The sequence below is a fragment of the Schistocerca piceifrons genome, chromosome 2 (assembly GCF_021461385.2).
Source record: "Schistocerca piceifrons isolate TAMUIC-IGC-003096 chromosome 2, iqSchPice1.1, whole genome shotgun sequence".
Taxonomy (NCBI): domain Eukaryota; kingdom Metazoa; phylum Arthropoda; class Insecta; order Orthoptera; family Acrididae; genus Schistocerca; species Schistocerca piceifrons.
In genome coordinates this window covers 185,107,384-185,129,133 of record NC_060139.1, presented here as the reverse complement: position 1 = coordinate 185,129,133, position 21,750 = coordinate 185,107,384, and the positions used below count along the sequence as shown (strand labels likewise).

At 42.1% G+C, this 21,750-nt stretch overlaps 1 protein-coding gene across 1 annotated transcript in view; it reads left to right on the top strand.

Annotated features, from left to right (window-relative positions):
- The window catches only part of LOC124777461, a 195,447-nt gene that overhangs the window by 20,894 nt on the left and 152,803 nt on the right, over positions 1 to 21,750 (top strand). Inside the window, exon 2 of the mRNA XM_047252884.1 lies at positions 18,280 to 18,385. Coding sequence (XP_047108840.1) covers positions 18,289 to 18,385 — 97 coding nt within the window. The 5' untranslated portion in view covers positions 18,280 to 18,288. The remainder of the gene's footprint in view (positions 1 to 18,279; positions 18,386 to 21,750) is intronic.

The window sequence follows — 21,750 nt, the reverse complement described above, 5'->3', positions numbered from 1 at the left end:
GCCGACCGGCTGGTGAAACGTAGTAGATGTGACGGCAGTGTCGCCGATGTTCGGAGTGTCGGAAAAACAGGACGACGTGACCTGGCGATGTTTGATGATGGAATATGCCTGGTCCGCCAGTCGTAGTTTTTCCTCCAGAGCGGCGTTTTGGTAAGCCAACAGGTGTCGTTGGAGGTCTGGCGGTAATTTCACAAGCCACAACGCCCAGAGTGCGAGGTTGGGGAGTTGCTCCTTGCCCACCTGGTCCCTTAAATGGTGCCAAAGTTGTGAAGGCGTACAGTCCCCTATTGGCACTTCGTGAATTATGTAGTGGATGGCTTCTGCTGGAGGGCACGATAAGCGCTCGATGATGCGAGCTCTTGTGATGGCATATTTGTGCTGGCTTGGTGTCGAGAGCAATAGGTCACTGACCAGGCCTGGTTCATTGTGGAGGTTGGTAATTAAACAAATGAAACGAGTGTCATCTCCCCACACTTCGTGAATGTCCAGAATATTGTCCACTAACACAAAGCATGATATAGCATTGTCCTTCTGAAGTTGTGGCAGCTTTGGAAACCGCCCTACAGGTGGCTGCTATGGCGTTGTGGGAAGATGATGATGGGGGGACAGCGGAGGCCCGGAAACTGGTATAGGGTCGAGTGTCTGTACTTTAGCGCAATTAGGCCTCTGACCACACGACACACATGGCACGGGAGCAAACATGGTAGGTGTGGGCGTCGCAGCTGCTGCAAACGCGGTCACATGCTGTTGGTATGTCGGGAACGTAGCGGTATGCGCTTTGGGCGAAAGTACCTGGTTGTGTGTCGGGCTGGTATGTAGCATATTCATACGGGATGTTGCTGAGCACTGTGGTGAGGGAAGTTCTTGTTTCAGCTGCGGTATGAAGTCTGGAAACTGCCACGCGTTTGGATGCAGTGCAACATGTGTGGGCCACGGTGCTTGGACTGCACTAGTGGGGTTATGTTGTGCACACGGGTTTAACACTGTAGTCAGAGCCGTCAATGGCTAAATTACCGGCAATTCGTCCATGAATGAAATTGTAGGCAAACTCATGGCGAGCTCTGGGTCACAAATTACGTGGTTTTTCCTCGGTGCGTAATGGTGGCAGGAGGAAAGATGAGAAACGCGTGTACTGTGGTCATATCGAAAAAGTCCAGGGTCACCACTATGGGAATCAGGTCGCTTAACTGCCGTAATAACCTGAACACCACTTGTATGAAACTCGTATTTATTGTAATTGCACAATTACACATATACACACATAAACAAGCATCACGAGCGTCACCGGTCAAAACGTAAACACACACTGCACGAAGGCACGCGCCAAGACCCGCGTCCTAAGAGCATGTCAGTGCGCAGAGATACCACTCTGCTCTATTCCAGTGGTCGATGAGCGCCACAAGCCATTTTTATGCAATTGACAATGCAGGATGGCAAATAATGTGTGGCACAGCATCTTTCTATCGGGATATTTCACATGATACAATCCCATGGCCCCTCATCCACTGCAGTTGGTTGTGCTAAAAATAAACAGCATCTCAGCCCTTTTTGCAGTACATGTTACTCCGAAAGCATCCATGGTGCAGATGGTGACAGTCTGTGTGCTTCACAACCTGTGCTTGTATTGCAAACACTTCATGTGACTACAATGCACTCTTGTGGCATTTGTGACTCCAGTTTCCATTTCTTTCTGATCCTCCTTATATGCCTATATGACATGTTGGTTTGTAAAGGTTTTAGCTGTTGATTTTAACATTGATATCACGTGTGATAGTAACTATGCTTCAAGGTTCACTGACTTAGTAAAGAAATATGGTTTCAGTTAGAATTTCTTTGAATCTGCTAGAGACAATGGGCAATCAGCAACTGTTCTAACTAATTATGTATATGAAGATGTGTATAAGTTTTGTCTATATTCAGGTATTTCAGATCGTTGTGCATTTTTCTTTGAGCTGCCACAGACAGACAGGAACATTTCATGCATGAGAACCCATATGAGCAGGAACTTTAGCAAAGAAATCTTGCTAACATTTAGAAAACATGGCATTTTGATCATTGTAACTCAAGTGATGAAAACTTTGAGAAATTCCTGAATAGTTTTCTTGGTGTCTTTAGTGAAACATTTCCACCTAGACTCTGCAGAAATAAAATAACAAATAAATTGAAGTGGATTACCCAGGTCATAAAAATTTCCAGTGTAAGGAAAAGGCAACTGCACAGAGAACTTAATTATAATAAAGATATTGATTTCATTAAATATGTTAGACATTATAAAACCATATTAAAAAGAGTTGTCAGAGCAGCAAAACAACTGACAAATAATAGGCTAATTTTAAATCATAAAAATAAGACAAAGGCTTTGTGGTCAGTCATTAAATCTGAGTTAGGTGTTAAAGCCTGGAAACAAGAAATTTCAAAAATTTACATTGAAGGGAATACTATTGTAAGTCCAACTCAGATACCAGAGTACTTTAATGAATTCTTTATAAATGTAGCAAAGTCTGATGTAGATGCAACAGATTATCACAACAAAGTAAATCTCTTTGGCCTAAGTGAAAACTCTGAAAACTTTACAAAATTCTTAAAAGTTTCTGTGGAGGGTGTAGAAAATGCTATTCCAACATTAAGAAACAAAAAATCTGCAGGTTGGGATGGAATACCCACCAAAGTTATTAAAGTGGTACACAATAGAATTGAAAACCCATTAGCTCAAATAATAAATCAATGTTTTGAAGAGGGCTGTTTCCCAGAGGTTTTGAAATATGCTGAAGTCAAACCTCTCCTCAAGAAGGGATCAATAGAGATCATGGGAAATTATCATCCTATCTTGATTCTCCCAGTCCTATCTGAAATATCTGAAAAACTTGCTGCTGCAAAATCCAAAACTTCATTGCAAAATATTCTGTTATTCTAAACAATCAATTTGCTTTTCAGCAGGGGAAAAACACCATAGATGCAATAAACAGTTTCATTGAGAAAATAAGTACATCATTTGCCAAGAGAAGTAAGGTGGCAGGAATTTTCTGCGACCTCTCAAAGGCAATTGATTCTGTAAACCATGCGTTGCTTGTTTACAAACTTGAAAAGTATGGCATTAGCGGCAGTGCCCTACAATGGCCTAAATTCTACTTATCAAACAGAAGGTGAAGAGTTAGCATCTCTTCAAATGGTGCATATTATTTTTCTGAGTGGATAAAAAATATTCTAGGGTGATCCACAAGGCTCCATATCAAGCCCAGTCCTATTTCTCTTCTATCTTAATGACTTACCATTAAATATCAGCTCCCTATCAGTTCTGTTTGCAGATGATACTTCTGTCTTAGTTGAAGATCAGGATTTGGAACAAATTCCCAAATCTGTGATCTGTACACTCAGTACCTTAGAAACTTGGTTTCAGCTAAATGAGTTGAATCTAAACATATCTAAGATTCTCATGATGCGGATCAGAACCAAACAGTCAACATGTGAGCAGATTAAGATTGTACACAACAACCAAGATGTAGAAGAAGTTGACTCAGTCAAATTCTTAGGTTTAAATGTAGCTAAAAATTTGAGCTGGCAGGCACACATTGAATACCTAGCAAACAAACTAAGCAGTTTTGCATTTGCAATGCAAATATTATCAACCGCAACTGACATGGATACATGAAAAGTAGCATATACAAGTTCCTTTGAATCCATTATTAGGTATGGTATTGTTTTTTTGGGTAACTTGACAAACATGGTGTGGATACTAAAAATCCGGAAAAAGTTATTCGAAATATGTGCACTGCAAATCACAAAAAACCATGTCAACCATTAATTAGAAAACTTAAAATATTATTGTAACTCTGCCATCCTTATACATAGATGAGATTATTATATTTTTGTACTCCAGACATGAATTATTTGAGGGAAACCATTTTGTCCATTCACATGGTACTAGAAACAACTAGATTTCCAGGGACCTCAATACATGGGAATGAAAATTTGTAATAAATTAAAGGAGCACAAGTTGATGCAGATGAATTTAGGTTAATTTAAAAGAAATCTATGTGAGGTACTGACACTGAAGTGTTATTACTCAGTGGATGAATTCATGCAGGACAAACTGAAAATTTGAGCTGGATACAATTTGTTACATATTCCAAGAAATATCCTTATAGTGTTGTTATTTATTGTAATGCTGTTATTTATTAATGTAAAAATCATTGTGACTGTGTTATAAATTTTTGACATGTCTCCTGTATGCAAACCACATTGATTGCAAATGTTCGTCATGAGATGAATAAAACACAATTCACAAAATTCATAGTTCACAATTTGAATCGCCCTATGTTCTGTTCACACTACAAAAATAATTTACTCATATTTGAATCAGGAAGCATGGTAGGAATGCTTGGGATAAATAGTGTCAGTGCTATGCAATCAGCATTGTTTATTCATATCATTCATGTATTTTTCCCTGAAAACAATAGGTAACAGGGAACATGAAACATGGTAGGGCTGCTTGGGAAAAGTAGTGTCGGTGTAACTAATCAGCATTGTTTATTCATATCATTTCACTTATTTTTCGCTGAAAACAAGAGATATGTAGCCATCTTTGTATCACATGTCATGCATTTCAGTTGTAACCTCATCTTTGTATCACATGTCATGCATTTCAGTTGTAACCTCAGGATAATAATATTTAAACTTATTGTACACAACAACACATCAGTCATTATCAAGAGTATTGGAGCCCAGTATGGGTTAAGATCTTGAGCAGTATTCTGTAATATTTTTTATTTTCCATCTGTTAAAAATGCCTGCAAGAGAGAGGAGTAATGGCTGTATGGTTAACATAACATTACTTGTGTATGCAGTGGCAGAAATGTCTATGAGAGAGAACACTTAACTACTTTACTGTTTGTGTAATAGTTGCTCATGTCTCATTACATAACTATTGGACATAGGATAGCTGAAGAAAATACACTCCTGGAAATTGAAATAAGAACACCGTGAATTCATTGTCCCAGGAAGGGGAAACTTTATTGACACATTCCTGGGGTCAGATACATCACATGGTCACACTGACAGAACCACAGGCACATAGACACAGGCAACAGAGCATGCACAATGTCAGCACTAGTACAGTGTATATCCACCTTTCGCAGCAATGCAGGCTGCTATTCTCCCATGGAGACGATCGTAGAGATGCTGGATGTAGTCCTGTGGAACGGCTTGCCATGCCATTTCCACCTGGCACCTCAGTTGGACCAGCGTTCGTGCTGGACGTGCAGACCACGTGAGACGACGCTTCATCCAGTCCCAAACATGCTCAATGGGGGACAGATCCGGAGATCTTGCTGGCCAGGGTAGTTGACTTACACCTTCTAGAGCACATTGGGTGGCACGGGATACATGCAGACGTGCATTGTCCTGTTGGAACAGCAAGTTCCCTTGCCGGTCTAGGAATGGTAGAACGATGGGTTCGATGACGGTTTGGATGTACCGTGCACTATTCAGTGTCCCCTCGACAATCACCAGTGGTGTACGGCCAGTGTAGGAGATCGCTCCCCACACCATGATGCCGGGTGTTGGCCCTGTGTGCCTCGGTCGTATGCAGTCCTGATTGTGGCGCTCACCTGCACGGCGCCAAACACGCATACGACCATCATTGGCACCAAGGCAGAAGCGACTCTCATCGCTGAAGACGACACGTCTCCATTCGTCCCTCCATTCACGCCTGTCGTGACACCACTGGAGGCGGGCTGCACGATGTTGGGGCGTGAGCGGAAGACGGCCTAACAGTGTGCGGGACCGTAGCCCAGCTTCATGGAGACGGTTGCGAATGGTCCTCGCCGATACCCCAGGAGCAACAGTGTCCCTAATTTGCTGGGAAGTGGCGGTGCGGTCCCCTACGGCACTGCGTAGGATCCTACGGTCTTGGCGTGCATCCGTGCGTCGCTGCGGTCCGGTCCCAGGTCGACGGGCACGTGCACCTTCCGCCGACCGCTGGCGACAACATCGATGTACTGTGGAGACCTCACGCCCCACGTGTTGAGCAATTTGGCGGTACGTCCACCCGGCCCCCCGCATGCCCACAATACGCCCTCGCTCAAAGTCCGTCAACTGCACATACGGTTCACGTCCACGCTGTCGCGGCATGCTACCAGTGTTAAAGACTGCGATGGAGCTCCATATGCCACGGCAAACTGGCTGACACTGACGGCGGCGGTGCACAAATGCTGCGCAGCTAGTGCCATTCGACGGCCAACACCGCGGTTCCTGGTGTGTCCGCTGTGCCGTGCGTGTGATCATTGCTTGTACAGCCCTCTCGCAGTGTCCGGAGCAAGTATGGTGGGTCTGACACACCAGTGTCAATGTGTTCTTTTTTCCATTTCCAGGAGTGTATAATTTTAAAACAAGATAATAAAGAAAGGAAGAGAATGTTACAGGGAAATATGAATAGGAAATAGTATAACAAACAGCTGAGTGCATTGTGGATATTGCTCCACATAGTCCTTGCAAATCATAGACTTCCCTTGGGCATTTGCTGTTGGTCACATATCTTTTTATAATGACTTTGTTTTACAACCCCTTTTCTTCGTCATTTGATGGATGTACCAGAAACACTGCCTTAGATGTGGAATACCTATTATTTTAAATGGACCTCTGTAACAGTGAAAAATTTGCTTGGCTCTTTCTTTAGGTGGGAACTCAGGTGAAAAGCTTTTACTAACACCACATCATCTATGTGAAAATTTGATGTGATTGCCTTACGATTGTGTTCCCACTTGTGCTCTTGTGTCTGCCACCTTAATTTGTTTTCCACCTTCTCTTTTATAAAGCCAGCATTCATTTTTTTTTCTTTACCATCTGATCAAGTGAAGAATTTTAGCAATGGTTTTCCAATAAACCTCCTATTTATCACTTCAGTTTGGGAATGTGCCACTGATAAGTGAAATAACTCCTTAAGAATAACCTGAAATTCTAGGATCATCTTTGCCCAGATAGTGTGCCAAGCAGAACAGTATGTGAGAAACAATCTTCCAGTTTTCTTCATTGTTCATTCTGACTGGTTCTGTTGTGGATGATCTCCTTCCAAATAACTTAGGGTAACATCAACTTTCTTAGAATCATCCCTCCATTTAGGTAGGGATTTAGAAAACAACCTTAAAAATGAGTGGAATGAACAGCATCTTGTAGTCTAAGTATTGGAAATTATTCATTCCACCCGCTAGGTGGAATTTCTCTGTAAACTGTTCCAGGGACCAACCATTTTTAGTAATCCACTTCTTTTATAAACTCCTCCTCCATTTTGGCAGTCCGTAGCTTCTGAAATTCGCTGACATTTCTATATATCTCCCATTGTGGAATAAGGTTTTCTGACCGATGATTCAATCTTTTCTTGTACCTTTTATTTGATTAAATTACTAATAACCACCTCCATAGTTACCACAATAGACTCTGCGATAGTAGTTACGTCAAATCCTTACTCTTCTCTAAAACATTCAATTCTAATGCCATGCCTGAGATCTATTTACACACTTCAAAAATCCCTTTTCAGCAAAACCTTTACTCTGTTTCAGATCCTTGTTTACATCCCTAAATATGTTCTTTGAGTTTCTATACCTGCTTATCTACTTTATCTTTTAAATCAGCACTTGTAATTTCTAGTTTATTATTACATTTGGCAGTTGTTGGTTCATTTTTGTGCCCAGTGCCTTTTTTGGAATTAACACCTTGATCTTTTATATTTCCATTAGTAATGTTTAACTTAGTATCAGATTGTTCCATAAAGTTTCTAAATAACTCTTGTACACATAACTACATACTCCTAATCATTCTAATAATACAGTGATGGTGATAATAAGTTTATAAATAGTCTTAGCCCACTAACAAATTTCCAGTTGGTTGACAACTTTGTTGAGCAAATTATAAACTTTTGATTGTCAAAACCCTCTCCTAATTACTTCCACAATACACACAACAACACCGAAATCAACAAGAAGCAGCTTGGAATTAATACAGCTTGCCAAATTTTCTTGCATAACTTGACACATCGCGATGTTGGCAGAAAGCTAGATTGCTATGGTGGGCAAACTGCTTTGCTGAAGGTGGTGTGAGGCTGAACCTGCCATTGGTGTGGGTCAATGAGAAGTAGATGTAACCACTGTTGGCTGCTGGGGTGGTGGTGTGGAAATGATTATACATACTGCAGCCTTTCTTCAATGTGATTGTTGTTGGTGGATTTAATGAGTGTTAAAAATTCTGATTAATTCCTATTTACTACAGGGCTAGTAATGGCCTTTACACTGTTGTAATCTTGGCTGTTAACCTGGTGCAGAAGACAACAGCTCTATTCATGCAAAATTCTTCTGATCAAAATGATTAATTTCCCCTTGATTGTCCTTAATCTCTTCTTTGTATTTAAATGTTGTCAATTTCACAGCACAGAAATATTCTTGATTCTGCACTTGGTCATGAAGATGAAGTTTTTCATTGTTTGTGGAAATGGGTATGAGTTCATGTTACAATCTACAATGCTCTTAAATTCTGAACTGATATCTCTTAAGCTGAACTGTGTAGATCTTCTGATGAATGACTTCTTCTCTGCTGCAACTTTAACTAAGCTGGACAACTGAAAATGCTTATCTACTTCTTTGACTGTCTCCTAAATTAATATAAAATACTTTTTCTCATATATAGATATAGTGATACATCAGTTGCAATAGAAAAGACTTCACACATACAATGTTATGAAAAGGAAAGTTGCTTCTCACCATATAGCACAGATGCTGAGTCACAGATAGGCACAACAAAAAGACTATTACAAATAAATCTGGCCTTTTCATCAACAGTAGATGCACACACACACACACACACACACACACACACACACACAAAAACTGAACACGCAAACACAACTCGCACACATGACTGCAGTCTCAGGCAACTGAAACCACACTGTGAGCAGCAGCACCAGTGCATGATGGGAGTGGTGACTGGGTGGGGGTAAGGAGGAGGCTGAGCTGGGGAGGGGGAGGGATAGTATGGTAGGAGTGGCAGACACTGAAGTGCTGCAGGTTAGATAGTGGGCAGGGAAGAGCTGGTTAGGGGGCAGGGAGGAAGTAGCGGAAAAGGAGAGAAGTAAAAAGACTGAGTGTGAAGGTGGAATGATGGCTGTGTAGTGCTGGAATGGGAACAGGGAAGGGGCTGGAAGGGTGAGGACAGTGACTAACAAAGGTTGAGGCCAGGATGGTTACAGGGACATAGGATGTATTGCAGGTAGAGTTCCCACCTGTGCAATTTAGAAAAGCTGGTGTTGGTGGGAAGAATCCAGATGGCACAGGATGTGAAGCAGTCATTGAAATGAAGGATGTGATGTTTGGCAGCATGTTCAGCAACAGGGTGATCCACTAGTTTCTTGGCCACATTTTGTCAGTGGCCATTCGAGCAGAGAGACAGCGTGTCAATTGTCATGTCCAAGGGAATGCAGCACAGTGGTTGCAGCTTACCTTGTAGATCACATAACTGGTTTTACAGGTAGCCTTGCCTTTGATGTGATGAATTATGTTTGTCACTGGACTGGAATAGGTTGTGGTGGGAGAATATATAGGATGGGTCTTGCATCTAGATCTATTACAGGGGTATGAGCCATGAGGTAAGGGATTGGGAACAGAGGTTGTGTAAGGATGGATGAGTACATTGTTTAGGTTTGGTGGACAATAGAATACCACTGTGGGAGTGGTGGGAAGGATAGTGGGCTGGACATTTCTTATTTCAGGGCATGATGAAAGAGAGTCAAGGGCCTGGTGGAGAAAGTAATTCAGTTGCTCCAGTTGTGGGTGGTACTGACTTTTGAGTGGGATGCTCCTCTGTGGCCAGATGGCGGGACTTGAGGGAGTAGTGGGAGACTGGAAAGATAAGACACGGGAGACTTCTTTTTGTGCAAAGTTGGGAGAGTAATTATGGTCTGTGAAGGCTTCAGTGAGACCTTCAGTATATTTCAAGAGAGACTGCTCATGACTGCAGATGCAACGGCCACGGGTGGCTAGGCTGTATGGAAGTGACTTGGTATGTAACAGGCAGCAGCTCTCAAAGTGGAGATATTGCTGGAGGTTAGTATGTTTGAAATAGATGGAGGTACTGATGTAGCCATCTTTGAGATGGAGGTCAAGATGTAGGAAGGTGGCTTTTTGGGTTGAGTAGGGCCAGTGAAGCAAATGGGGGAGAAGTTGTTGAGGTTCTGGAGGAATGAGGACAGGGTGCCCTCACCCTCGATCCAGATCGCAAAGATGCCATTAATGAATCTGAACAAGGTGAGGGATTTAGGATTCTGGATTTTTAGGAAGGATTCCTCGAGATGGGCCATAAGTAGGTTGGCACAGTATTGTGCCATGCGGGTGCCTATAGCCATGCCCCAGATTTTTTGCAGGTAATACCTTCAAGGAGAAGTAACCTTGGGTGAGAATATAGTTGGTCATGGTGACTACGAATGAGTTTGTTGGTTTGGAATTCGTTGGGCATTGGGAAAGGTAGTTTCAATAGTAATAAGTCCATGGGCATTAGGAATGTTAGTGTAAAGGGAGGTGGCATCAACAGTGACAAGTATGATACCATGTCGTAAACGGACAGGAACTGTGGAGAGTCGATGGAGGGTAACTTTTATATAGGAGTGTAGGTTCCGGGTAGGTTGAAGACATTGGTCGATGAGAGCCGAGATTCTCTCAGTGGGCAGCACAGTAACCAGACACAATGGGACATCCTATGTGGTTAGGTTTATGTACTTTAGGAAACATGTAGAAGGTAATCGTGTGGGGATTGGTAGGGATGAGTAGAGAGATGGACTCCGAGGAGAGGTTCTGAGATGGGCCTAAGGATCTGAGTAGTGACTGAAGATCCTGCTGGATTTCTGGAATGGAGTCACTGTGTCAAGCTTTGTAGGTGGAAGTATCTGACAGCTGGTGGAGTCCTTCTGCCAGGCAATCCTTGCGATTCAAAACAACAGTGGTGGAGACTTTATCTGCAGGTAAGATTATAAGGTCGGAATCAGTTTTTAGATGGTGGACTGTGGTTCTTTCTGCAGATGTAAGGTTAGTTTGCATGTTGAGGGATTTGAGGAATGGAGGTGGGGCAAGGTTCGAGGTTAAGAAATTCTGGAAAGTTAACAACGGATGATTTGGGGTTAGTTGGGGTGGATCACAGTTGGATGGAGGTGTGAACTGAGTTAGGCAGGGTTAAATATTGCTCTCTGGTTGAGTCTGATTGGTAGGGTTGGTGGCGAAAAAGTGTTTCCACTTTAGGCACCGGGAGAAGGAGAGAAGATCTTTAACATGTCCTGCATAATTGAATCTGGGAGTGTGGCAAAATGTGAGGCCTTTGGAATGGACTGATATTTCTGTGGAGCTTAGACTTCTGGAGGAAAGGTTCACGACTTTGTTAGGGGTCTGCTTAGGTTCTGGATTCTGTTTGATGGGGGAGGTGGGGGGTGGGGATTTGGAGGATGGGGTAAATGTAGTAGGTCTGCCAGACAGGGTTTTATTGGCTATGAAGGGACATGGGTGATGATTGGAGGTTGTTGTAAAGGTGGTGGATAGTGATACTCCAAGGCGGGAGTAGGAAGTGAGCAGGATGGAGAGCTTTTTGTGGTGGCATTGTGCATGTTGCTCAAGTTCCTGCGGGGCAAGAGTTTCAGTGTGTGTTATGGGTTTCATGAATTTGGAATTGTATTGCAGGGGAATTTTGTGGATGGAGTGAAGTTGTTGCAAGGAGGTTTGGTTTTGGTGAATGTGGTTTTGCAGAACTATGTTGGTGAGGGCTAAGGATTTGCGGAATCTGGACAGGTGGAGGCCATTGTGGGAGGAGGGATGGCAGCCAGAGATGCTAATTTGATGGTAAGGCCATTTGGGGGGATTCCATGAGTCAAGCAAGAATGCAGGAACACTATGTGGAACTGGGATCTGGCTAGGGATAAGGAAACTTTTCTGTATTGTCACAAATGGAAGGACTAAGGTTCCATGGTGTTGGAAAATTACGTGATTTTTTGCATTTTTCCACCACCATGGACCCTTGATCCTTACATCTGTGTCAATACAGAAAAGTTTCCTTATCCCTAGCCAGATCCCAGTCCCATATACTGTTTCTACATTGTTAATTGGTTCATGGAATTCCCCCAAATGGACCTACCATCAAATTACCCATCTCTGGATGCCACCCCTCCTCCCACAATGACCTCCACCTGTTCAGATTCCATCAATCCTTAGCCCTCACTAACATAGTCATGCAAAACCATATCAGTCAGGCCCAAACCTCCTTACAGTACCACATCTCCATCCGCAAAATTCTCCTGCTATGCAATCCCAAATTCGTGGAACCCATAACATACATTGAAACTCTTGCTCTGCAGGAACTTGAGCAACATGCACAATGCCACTTCAAAAAGCTCTCCATCCTGCTCACTTCCTACTCCTACCTTGGAGTACCACTATCCACCACCTCTACAACAACCTCCAATCATCACCCATGTCCCTTCGTAGTCAATAAAACCTGTCTCGCAGACCTAATACATTTACCCCATCCTCTAAATCCCCCCCCCCCCCCCCCCCCCCCGACTCACCTCCACCACCACACAGAATCCAGAACCTAAACAGACCCCTAACAAAGTCGTGAACCTTTCCTCCAGAAGTCTAAGCCCCAAAGAAATATCAGTCCATTCCAAAGGCCTCACATTTTGTCACACTCCAAGATTCAATTATGCAGGACTTGTTAATGATCTTCTCTCCTTCTCCTGGTCCCTACAGTGGAAACACTTTTTCGCCACCAACCCTACCAATCAGACTCAACCAGAGAGCAATATTTAACCCTGCCTAACTCAGTTCACACCTCCATCCAACTGTGATCCACCCCAACTAACCCCAAATCATCCGTTGTTAACTTTCCAGAATTTCTTAACCTCGGACCTTGCCCCACCACCATTCCTCAAATCCCTCAACATGCAAACTAACCTTACATCTGCAGAAAGAACCACAGTCCACCATCTAAAAACTGATCCTGACCTTATAATCCTACCTGCAGATAAAGGCTCCACCACTGTTGTTTTGAACCGCAAGGATTACCTGGCAGAAGGACTCCACCAGCTGTCAGATACTTCCACCTACAAAGCTTGACACAGTGACTCCATTCCAGAAATCCAGCAGGATCTTCAGTCATTACTCAGATCCTTAGGCCCATCTCAGAACCTCTCCTCGGAGTCCATCTCTCTATTCACACCTACCACTCCCCGCACGATTACCTTCTACATGTTTCCTAAAGTACATAAACCTAACCACCCAGGATGCCCCATTGTGGCTGGTTACTGTGCCACACACCGAGAGAATCTCTGGTCTCATATACAAATGTTTTCAACCTGTTACCAGGAACCTAACCTCCTATGTAAAAGTTACCAACCATTTCCTCCACCGACTCTCCTCAGTTCCTGTCCCTTTACCACATGGCATCCTGCTTGTCACTGTTGATGGCACCTCCCTTTACACTAACATTCCTAATGCCCATGGTCTTACTACTACTGAACACCACCTTCCCCAACCCCCAACGGATTCCAAACCAACAACCTCCTTCCTGGTGACCACGAACAACTATATCCTCACCCACAATGACACCTCCTTTGAAGGCATTACCTACACACAACTCCAGTATAGGGCTATGGGCACCTGCGTGGCACCATACTATGCCAACCTTTTCATGGGCCATCTAAAGAAAACCTTTCTAAAAATCCAGAATCTTAGACCCCTCACCTGGTTCAGATTCATTGATGACACCTTTGCGATTTGGATCAGGGGTCAGGACACCCTATCCACATTCCTTCAGAACTTCAACAACTTCTCCCCCATTTGCCTCACTGGTCCTCCTCAACCCAACAAGCCACCTTCCTAGATGTTGACCTCCATCTAAAATATGGCTACATCACTACCTCCAACCATATCAAACCTACTAACCAACATCAATACCTCCTCTTCAACAGCTGCCACCCGTTCCATACCAAAAAGTTCCTTCCGTACAGCCTAGCCATCTGTGGTCATCGCATCTGCAGTCATGAGAGGTCCCTCTTGAAATATACCAATCTCACTGAAGCCTTCACAGACCGTAATTATCCTTCCAGCCTTGTACAAAAACAAATCTCCCATGCCTTAACTTTCCAGTCTCCCACCACCTCTCAAGTCCCACTGTCTGGCTACAGAGGAGCATTCCCCTCGTAACCCAATATGACCCAGTACTGGGGCAACTGAATTACATCCTCCACCAGATTTTTGACTACCTTTGTTGCGATCTGAAATGAGGAGTGGCCTGCCCACCATCTTTCCACCTATCCCACATTGGTATTCTACCATCCACCAAATCTACACAATATACTTGTCCATCCTTACACAGCCTCTGTTCCCAATCCAGTTACCTCATGGCTCATACCCCTGTAATAGACATAGATGCAAGACCTACCCAATACATCCTGCCACCACCACTTACTCTAGTCTGGTCACAAAAATCACCTATCCCATCAAAGGCAGGACTACCTGTGAAACCAGTCACTTGATCTACAAGGTAAGCTGCAACCATTGTGCTGCATTCTATGTGGGCTTGACAAACGACAAGCTGTCTGTCCGCATGAATGGCCACTGACAAACTTTGGCCAAGAAACTAGTGGACCACCCTGTTGCTGAACACGCTGCCAAACATGACATCCTTCATTTGAATGACAGCTTCACAGCCTGTGCCCTGTGGATCCTTCTCACCAACACCAGCTTTTCTGAATTGCTCACATGGGATCTCTCCCTGCAATACATGCTACGTTCCTGTAACCCTCCTGGCCTCAACCTTCTTTAGTCACTGTCCTCACCCATCCGGCTGCTTCCCTGTTCCCATTTCACCACTACATAGTCATCATTCCACCATCACACTCAGTCTTTTTACTTATTTCCTTTTCCACTCCTTCCTCTCTGCCCCCTCCCCAGCTCTCCCCTGCCCGCCGTCAAACCTACAGCACTTCACTGTCCACCACCCCCACCATACTCTCCCTCCCCCTCCCAGCCTCAGCCTCCTCCTTACCCCCACCCAGTCACAACTCCCATCATGCACTGGTGCTGCTGCTCGCAGTGTGGTTTCAGTTGTCTGAGAGTTTAGTTTGGTTTAGTAAAGTTTAGTTAAGTCATGTTCCACAGATCATATTTACTATTATTTTATTGTTATGATTTGGAACTGCAGTTTTGTGTGTGTGTGTGTGTGTGTGTGTGTGTGTGTGTGTGTAGACATCTATTGTTGACGAAGGCCTTAATGGCTGAAAGCTTTATTTGTGACGGTCTATTTGTTGTGCCTGTCTGCGACTCAGCACATCCATTATATGGTGAGCAGCAACTTTCGTTTTCATAATGTTGTTACATTGCATCCGGTCATCAGTCTGAAGGTTGATTTTAGCTCCACAGTGGTTTACTAGGCGTCGTCCTTTTGGAGGTAGTGCATGGACACAGTAATTAACCTAGGGTGAAACCTGTGAACAGCTGTTTATCACTATTCATCTATATTGAGAAAGACAGGGCATACTCTATGAGGAACTAACTGCACACATACCTGTTTTTTAGCGCAGCTGACATGGATGATAGAGTCACTTTGGAACACTGGAAGCCATAAAGTATCAAATCTCTCAAGTTTATACTGAATAGGTCTGATATCATCAAGCAGCACAATGTCAGAAAAGTAAGATTTCAAGAGATGGTAGGTAATGAACCTTCAGATAGCACATGTTTATTTGTTTGTTTGCTGTCCAGATACGAATTAGTTTTTGTTTAGTGGAGTTGCTTGCACAAAGTGTGAAAGCTACCAGCATATTGAGGATTCTGTAACAATAACAACTGCTACTGTACTGGGGTGAACTGAAATAAGCCTTGCATCCAGCTGATTTCCAAGTATAAATCAATTTCACTCATTGGTTTCTCTATTACAGTGCACATGAATTTGTCTGTCTTTGATACATACTGTTGATAGACAATGTTCTTTTGTGCATGATGTTGTGAATTACACCTACAAGTAATGGCTGAATACCACCACTAGAAGACATTTGCTGTCATGTATAGGCTAACATTGTGGGAAACAACCTTGGTGGACCATATATTTTTGCCATCCTAATATACAGGTCACATTTATGAACTCACCAGCGTACATGGTACCAGCATGATGGAGCCTGTGTACAGTTCAGTTCGCCAGCTTGAAATCACCTTACCACTTCGTTTGATGAGCACTGTACTCATATAGGAAAAGGCTGATAAGTGGAATGGGCATGATACCCCCCAGATATAACACCATCTTTTTTCTTTGCTGCTTTCTCAAGTTGTTGGTATGTGAGATCCAAGTCAATGTTGATGCTGAGGTTCGTGCATAGATTACTTGTGCTTTCATTGTTCCCAACACCACATCCAACAACAGTCAATGGGGTGTCGTTGTTCTGTATTAAAGCTGGAGGTTACTGTTTTGAACCATTAACTGTAAAAGTCATGCATGAATTCACATTAAATGGTAAGCTACACACACTAGGGAAAAGGAGAGGTGAAGCAGACGAAGGGTGACAGCTAGGGGAGAGACAGACAGAAAGGGAATAGGATAGGAATGTGGTATCAGTGACCACACCTCAGTGAGGACAGGGAAAGTTGTGTGTGGTTATAGGAGGATTTTGGGAACGATGAGGAGGGACAGGATAAAACTGCAAAAGAGGGAAGAGGGAGACCATAGAGAGAACAAGAATGAAGTGTGGGGGAGGGGGCAGGAGGAGGAGAAAAAAGGGAAGAAAGGGTTTTTGGACAGGGGTGGGATGGAGGCAGAGGCTAATGGAGATTACATCCAAGGGTGTAAGAGGACTGAAAAATTGTTATACATGCAGCTCAGAAAAACTAGCACTCTATTACTGACCACAACATGACTGACTTCAACTGCTGCTTCTTATTCTACACTACCCTTGTCCTCCCCAAACCCTTCCTTCCAATACTAGCGTTTTGGAAATATATAAAGTGGAATTTTCCTTCAACACATCATTTGATATCACAATATTTTGTGCCTCAAGTATACAGTGAGCAGTTAACTTTCTCCTTCCAGCATTCACATTTCACCCTCTACTTTTCAGTATAGTATTATTGTTACACCACTGCAATGTAGTGTGTGAATCAACATATATGACACCTTTAAAGTCAATCAGATGATCAAGAAATGTAAATTGAAAGTGAAGAGAAAGTGTATGGATCGGTACTATCAGCTGCATTGGGACATTACACGAAATCGGCAGTGATGAGTGAAAATGTGTACCAGACAGGGATTTGAACCCTGGATCTTCTTAGGCACGTGTGGTAACCACTGCATCATCCTAGACACAGTGTTATCACAACTGCGTGGACTATCTCGGCTTGCCTCACCACCAGTCCACATTCCCACTGAGTGCCACCTACCTGCAGCCCCTGTCCATTTCCTCCATATTTACTCCTCTGAGATTCCCACAGGAGGTTGTGGATGTATTTATGCATCCACAGTTAAGAAGTTGGATTCATTGCCCAGCTAGGCCTATCAAATTATATGAATGTGTGTTTTCTGTTCTTCAGGACATGTCCAAAAGAACAGACACCACACATCCATATAATATGATCAAGACATCAGTTCACTGTGTTTCTGTTTCATCTCTCATACTTTTTAGTTAATATTATTTGTGGTGATAATTGTTATAGATGACGGCTACCGATGTGAGTTACTATCAAGCATAGTTTATATAATATTTCCTATTCCATTTTTCATGGGAAATAATCTTGCAACATTGGTAGTTTTAGTTCATTTGTTATTGTTAAGTGATTAAACATAAATTATACAAGCATCAAAGTGAAATTAAAAAAAAAAAAACTCTATGAAGTCAGTTCTTTAAGTAGATGGTGAGTGGTGATATTTATGTGTGTGTATATGTACTGTAAAGCTCTGAATAAGGAATTTGCAAATGCTAGTGAAGTTTTCAGTCTTGCTTATGCACTTTTTGATGACACAGCATATCTACTCTTCAGTGAGTTGCAACCTTTACTCTTTAAGTCCACCATAACTTTCCATATGTATTCCTGGTATCATATTTTATCATCATCCAAACCTTAAATGGTGATAGTGTTTTATTGATCTGCTTCATCATTTTTTTACATTGTACAAATTGATATTGGATAAATCAGTTGCTATGAGATGGTGAGGTGAGACTACCAATACTGATTGGTTTCTGAGTGTAAGCTGATGATACTTATCTTCTTTTAGGATTTCAAGATGGTATTGATCCAAGCATTAGCCCTTTTTGCTTGTATTACTGTATGGGATCCTACAGTTGTTGCTGATGAAATAACAAACTCACGGGAAGGAAAATGTAAGTACTGTAATGATGTTCTAGCTTAATCCAGAAACAAATGTAGTTTCCTTTCATTGAATTTATTTATTGATTACTTTTATGGCTTTACATATATTTAAGAAATGATATTAAAAAGGAAACTTGAACTAAATAAGTATGACTGCAAACAAAGAGGGTGTTGTTCAGTTGCTTAGTGTGTTAAATGTCAGACTGCAAACAGGTTCAGTGGTAAGGGGTTTCATCTTCATTCAATCCCAGGATTTTTTTCTCTTGTTTACTGCTTCTATCATCTCTGTAAATGAGTTGATAATGTGAAAAATTCCAAGATACACAGTGGTTTGGTGTCCACATTACTCTATGGCTCCCCTGTAACTGGCTGGGTAAGTCAATTAAAAGAGAGGCAGAAGGCAGGAGCATACTACCTCCAAAATCACTGTGGAGCTAAAATCAACCTTCAGACTGATGTCAGATTTACCTTTAACCATACACAAAGGGTATTCAGAAAGTAATTTATGCTCATAATGTATGCCTCAGCTGCATTGCAGTCATAAGAGTGTGTGCATTGCAGTCATAAGAGTGTGCCTGTATGACCTGACTGATAATAACCATCAGAAGCATAGAAACACACTGTTAAGGATCATTTCAACACAGACACTTGATAGTTGAAACTTCCTGGCAGATTAAAACTGTGTGCCTGACCGAGACTCGAACTCGAGACCTTTGCCTTTCGCGGGCAAGTGCTCTACCAACTGAGCTACCGAAGCACGGCTCACGCCCGGTACCCACAGCTTTACTTCTGCCAGTACCTCGTCTCCTACCTTCCAAACTTTACAGAAGCTCTCCTGCGAACCTTGCAGAACTAGCACTCCTAGTTCTGCAAGGTTCGCAGGAGAGCTTCTGTAAAGTTACGAGGTACTGGCAGAAGTAAAGCTGTGGGTACCAGGCGTGAGCCGTGCTTCGGTAGCTCAGTTGGTAGAGCACTTGCCCGCGAAAGGCAAAGGTCTCGAGTTCGAGTCTTGGTCAGGCACACAGTTTTAATCTGCCAGGAAGTTTCATATCAGCGAACACTCTGCTGCAGAGTGAAAATCTCATTCTGGCACGTGATAGTTGGTTATGATAATGTCCTATGAATTCTATATGCCCATTATGTATGACATACACACTGTCCTTTAGCAGCTGACATTCGCTATCTAATTTTGGGAAATGTGGGGTGAATAGGTCATTACTGTGTGAAACGTATTGAGATGAGTGTGGCAGGGCACCGATCATAATCCTAATGAGCTGTCTACAACTAATGTCTGCCCAGACCTTGATGAAGGATAAGTCACCGCTCAAGCAGTAGAGATATATTCCACTGGCACTATCTTGTTATTAGCTGGAGGCAATGCCTCAAACCTACTTGTTACAAGTATGGATCTAGCCTTTAGGTATTTTCCCCATCTATAGCTTATCCAATGAAACAGCTTCCTCTGGCAGACAATTTTCATCTGCTAGGAAGTTTCAAATCAGTGCAGAGGGAAGATTCATTCTGGGTAGATACAAATTGATGGATTCATTCTAATAATGGTATTTTTACACATAAACATGTATACATAGACTTCTTCCATAACTACATTTTAAAATTATAAATAAGTTAACACTTTGTAACTAGTCACCAAACATTAACAGGAATAAAGTTTAAACTGTTTCTGAAGTGTTTGCTCTGATAACCTCGCTGTTGAGTGCCCAAATTGTCAGCAAAGTGTTTACTCATGCATAGTTTGATATAGTATCAATGTACAATGATTAGAAGATAGGGGAGGGCTACATTCAAATAACTATAGTTGTGCCACAGACCTACAGGTACTGAATATTGTGTTGAACAGTCTGTTAATGCTCTGCTGTAATAATTATTTGGAAACACACAAGCTAGTAGTACTTACAATTTACGGGCAACCTGCTGAAAATAATTTCAGTTTCATAGAGTGGTTGGATTGTAAATGCAATTATACAGAATTAACTGGAGAATTACTGCCCGTAGAGAGTTTAAAGTTTATCTTTTTGTCAGATAGTGATTTCCAATGAAGCCTGAAGGGTTGTAACACTACAGATTTGGTAAAAAAAAAAGCCAACAAGAAAAGAACAATAAATTTAATGATATAGTGCAAGTTTATCTGTGATACCATCAAACCTTTTCTCTTTTTGCAATATTTTAGTTCTTTCTAGTTTTCTCAATGTTTTGGTTTACATTCATTGTAAACATGGTTCATGAAACAACTAAACAAAATATGTAACAACGTGATCATAACAACTTTTCATACAAGGATGTGCATCAGATACAGTCTTCTCATGGTCTCCAGTGTAATGGTACAAATTAAAAAAAGGAAAGATGGAGGGGTAGCATTACATAGCTGACAAGAAAAAAACAATAAATTTAATGATATGGAGCAAGTGTGTCTGTGGTGCCATGAAACATTTTCAATTAGTATGTTGAGACTCTTTTATAGCCCAATATAGTTATTGGAGAAATAGTGAATTTGGTGACAGCTGACCATGTAAATGTTACCTCCAATGCAAAAAGTGAGCTTTGCAGAAAAATAGAAATGATAATTGGACTTTGTTAAAAAATGTGGGCAGTAGATTTGTACGATTTATGTTGTAACTTGGAAACAATGGTATGCGATCATTGCATTACCAAAATGATCAGTTTCAACTAATTTATTTGGCTGAAAAATATATGAAAAGTTTCATCATTTAGTGGATCATAGGGTTTTATATAGTACATTCAAATAAAACATAACTGAAAATTCCTTATTATTGAAAACAATTCTTAAGAGTACAATACCGTATTTACTCGAATCTAAGCCACACCTGAAAAATGAGACTCGAAATAAAGGAAAAAAAAAAAAAAAATTCCCGAATCTAAGCCGCACCTAAAATTTGAGACTCGAAATTCAAGGGGAGAGAAAAGCTTTAGGCCGCACCTCCAAATCGAAACAAAGTTGGTCCATTGTAATACGAGACACAATTTAGGTCGAATGAATGATGATACTGCTACAGTAGTTTGGTTCGAGTCGGAAGCTTAGCAGTTAAGCTTTACTAGGTAGCCATTGCTATGCGTCAGGCCCGTATTTATACGGGTACCCTTCCTTTTTCACGTGTTTCGTCTGAATCGATTGCTTATTTTGCTTTGATCTGATAAGTGCCGTTTTCTTTGTTATAGGTGTTTACGTCACTCTAAGCTGAAAATGCATTACTGTACTGTGTCATGCATTGTTTATTGCATTCTGATAGTGCGTGTTTACAGTCTGTTGCCGCTCGCGGCACGGCTTGCTTTTGTGCGCGCTACCGCCGCTTAAAATGCTTTCTTTGATAATGATCAACAAGAACCAAATGATAGAGGA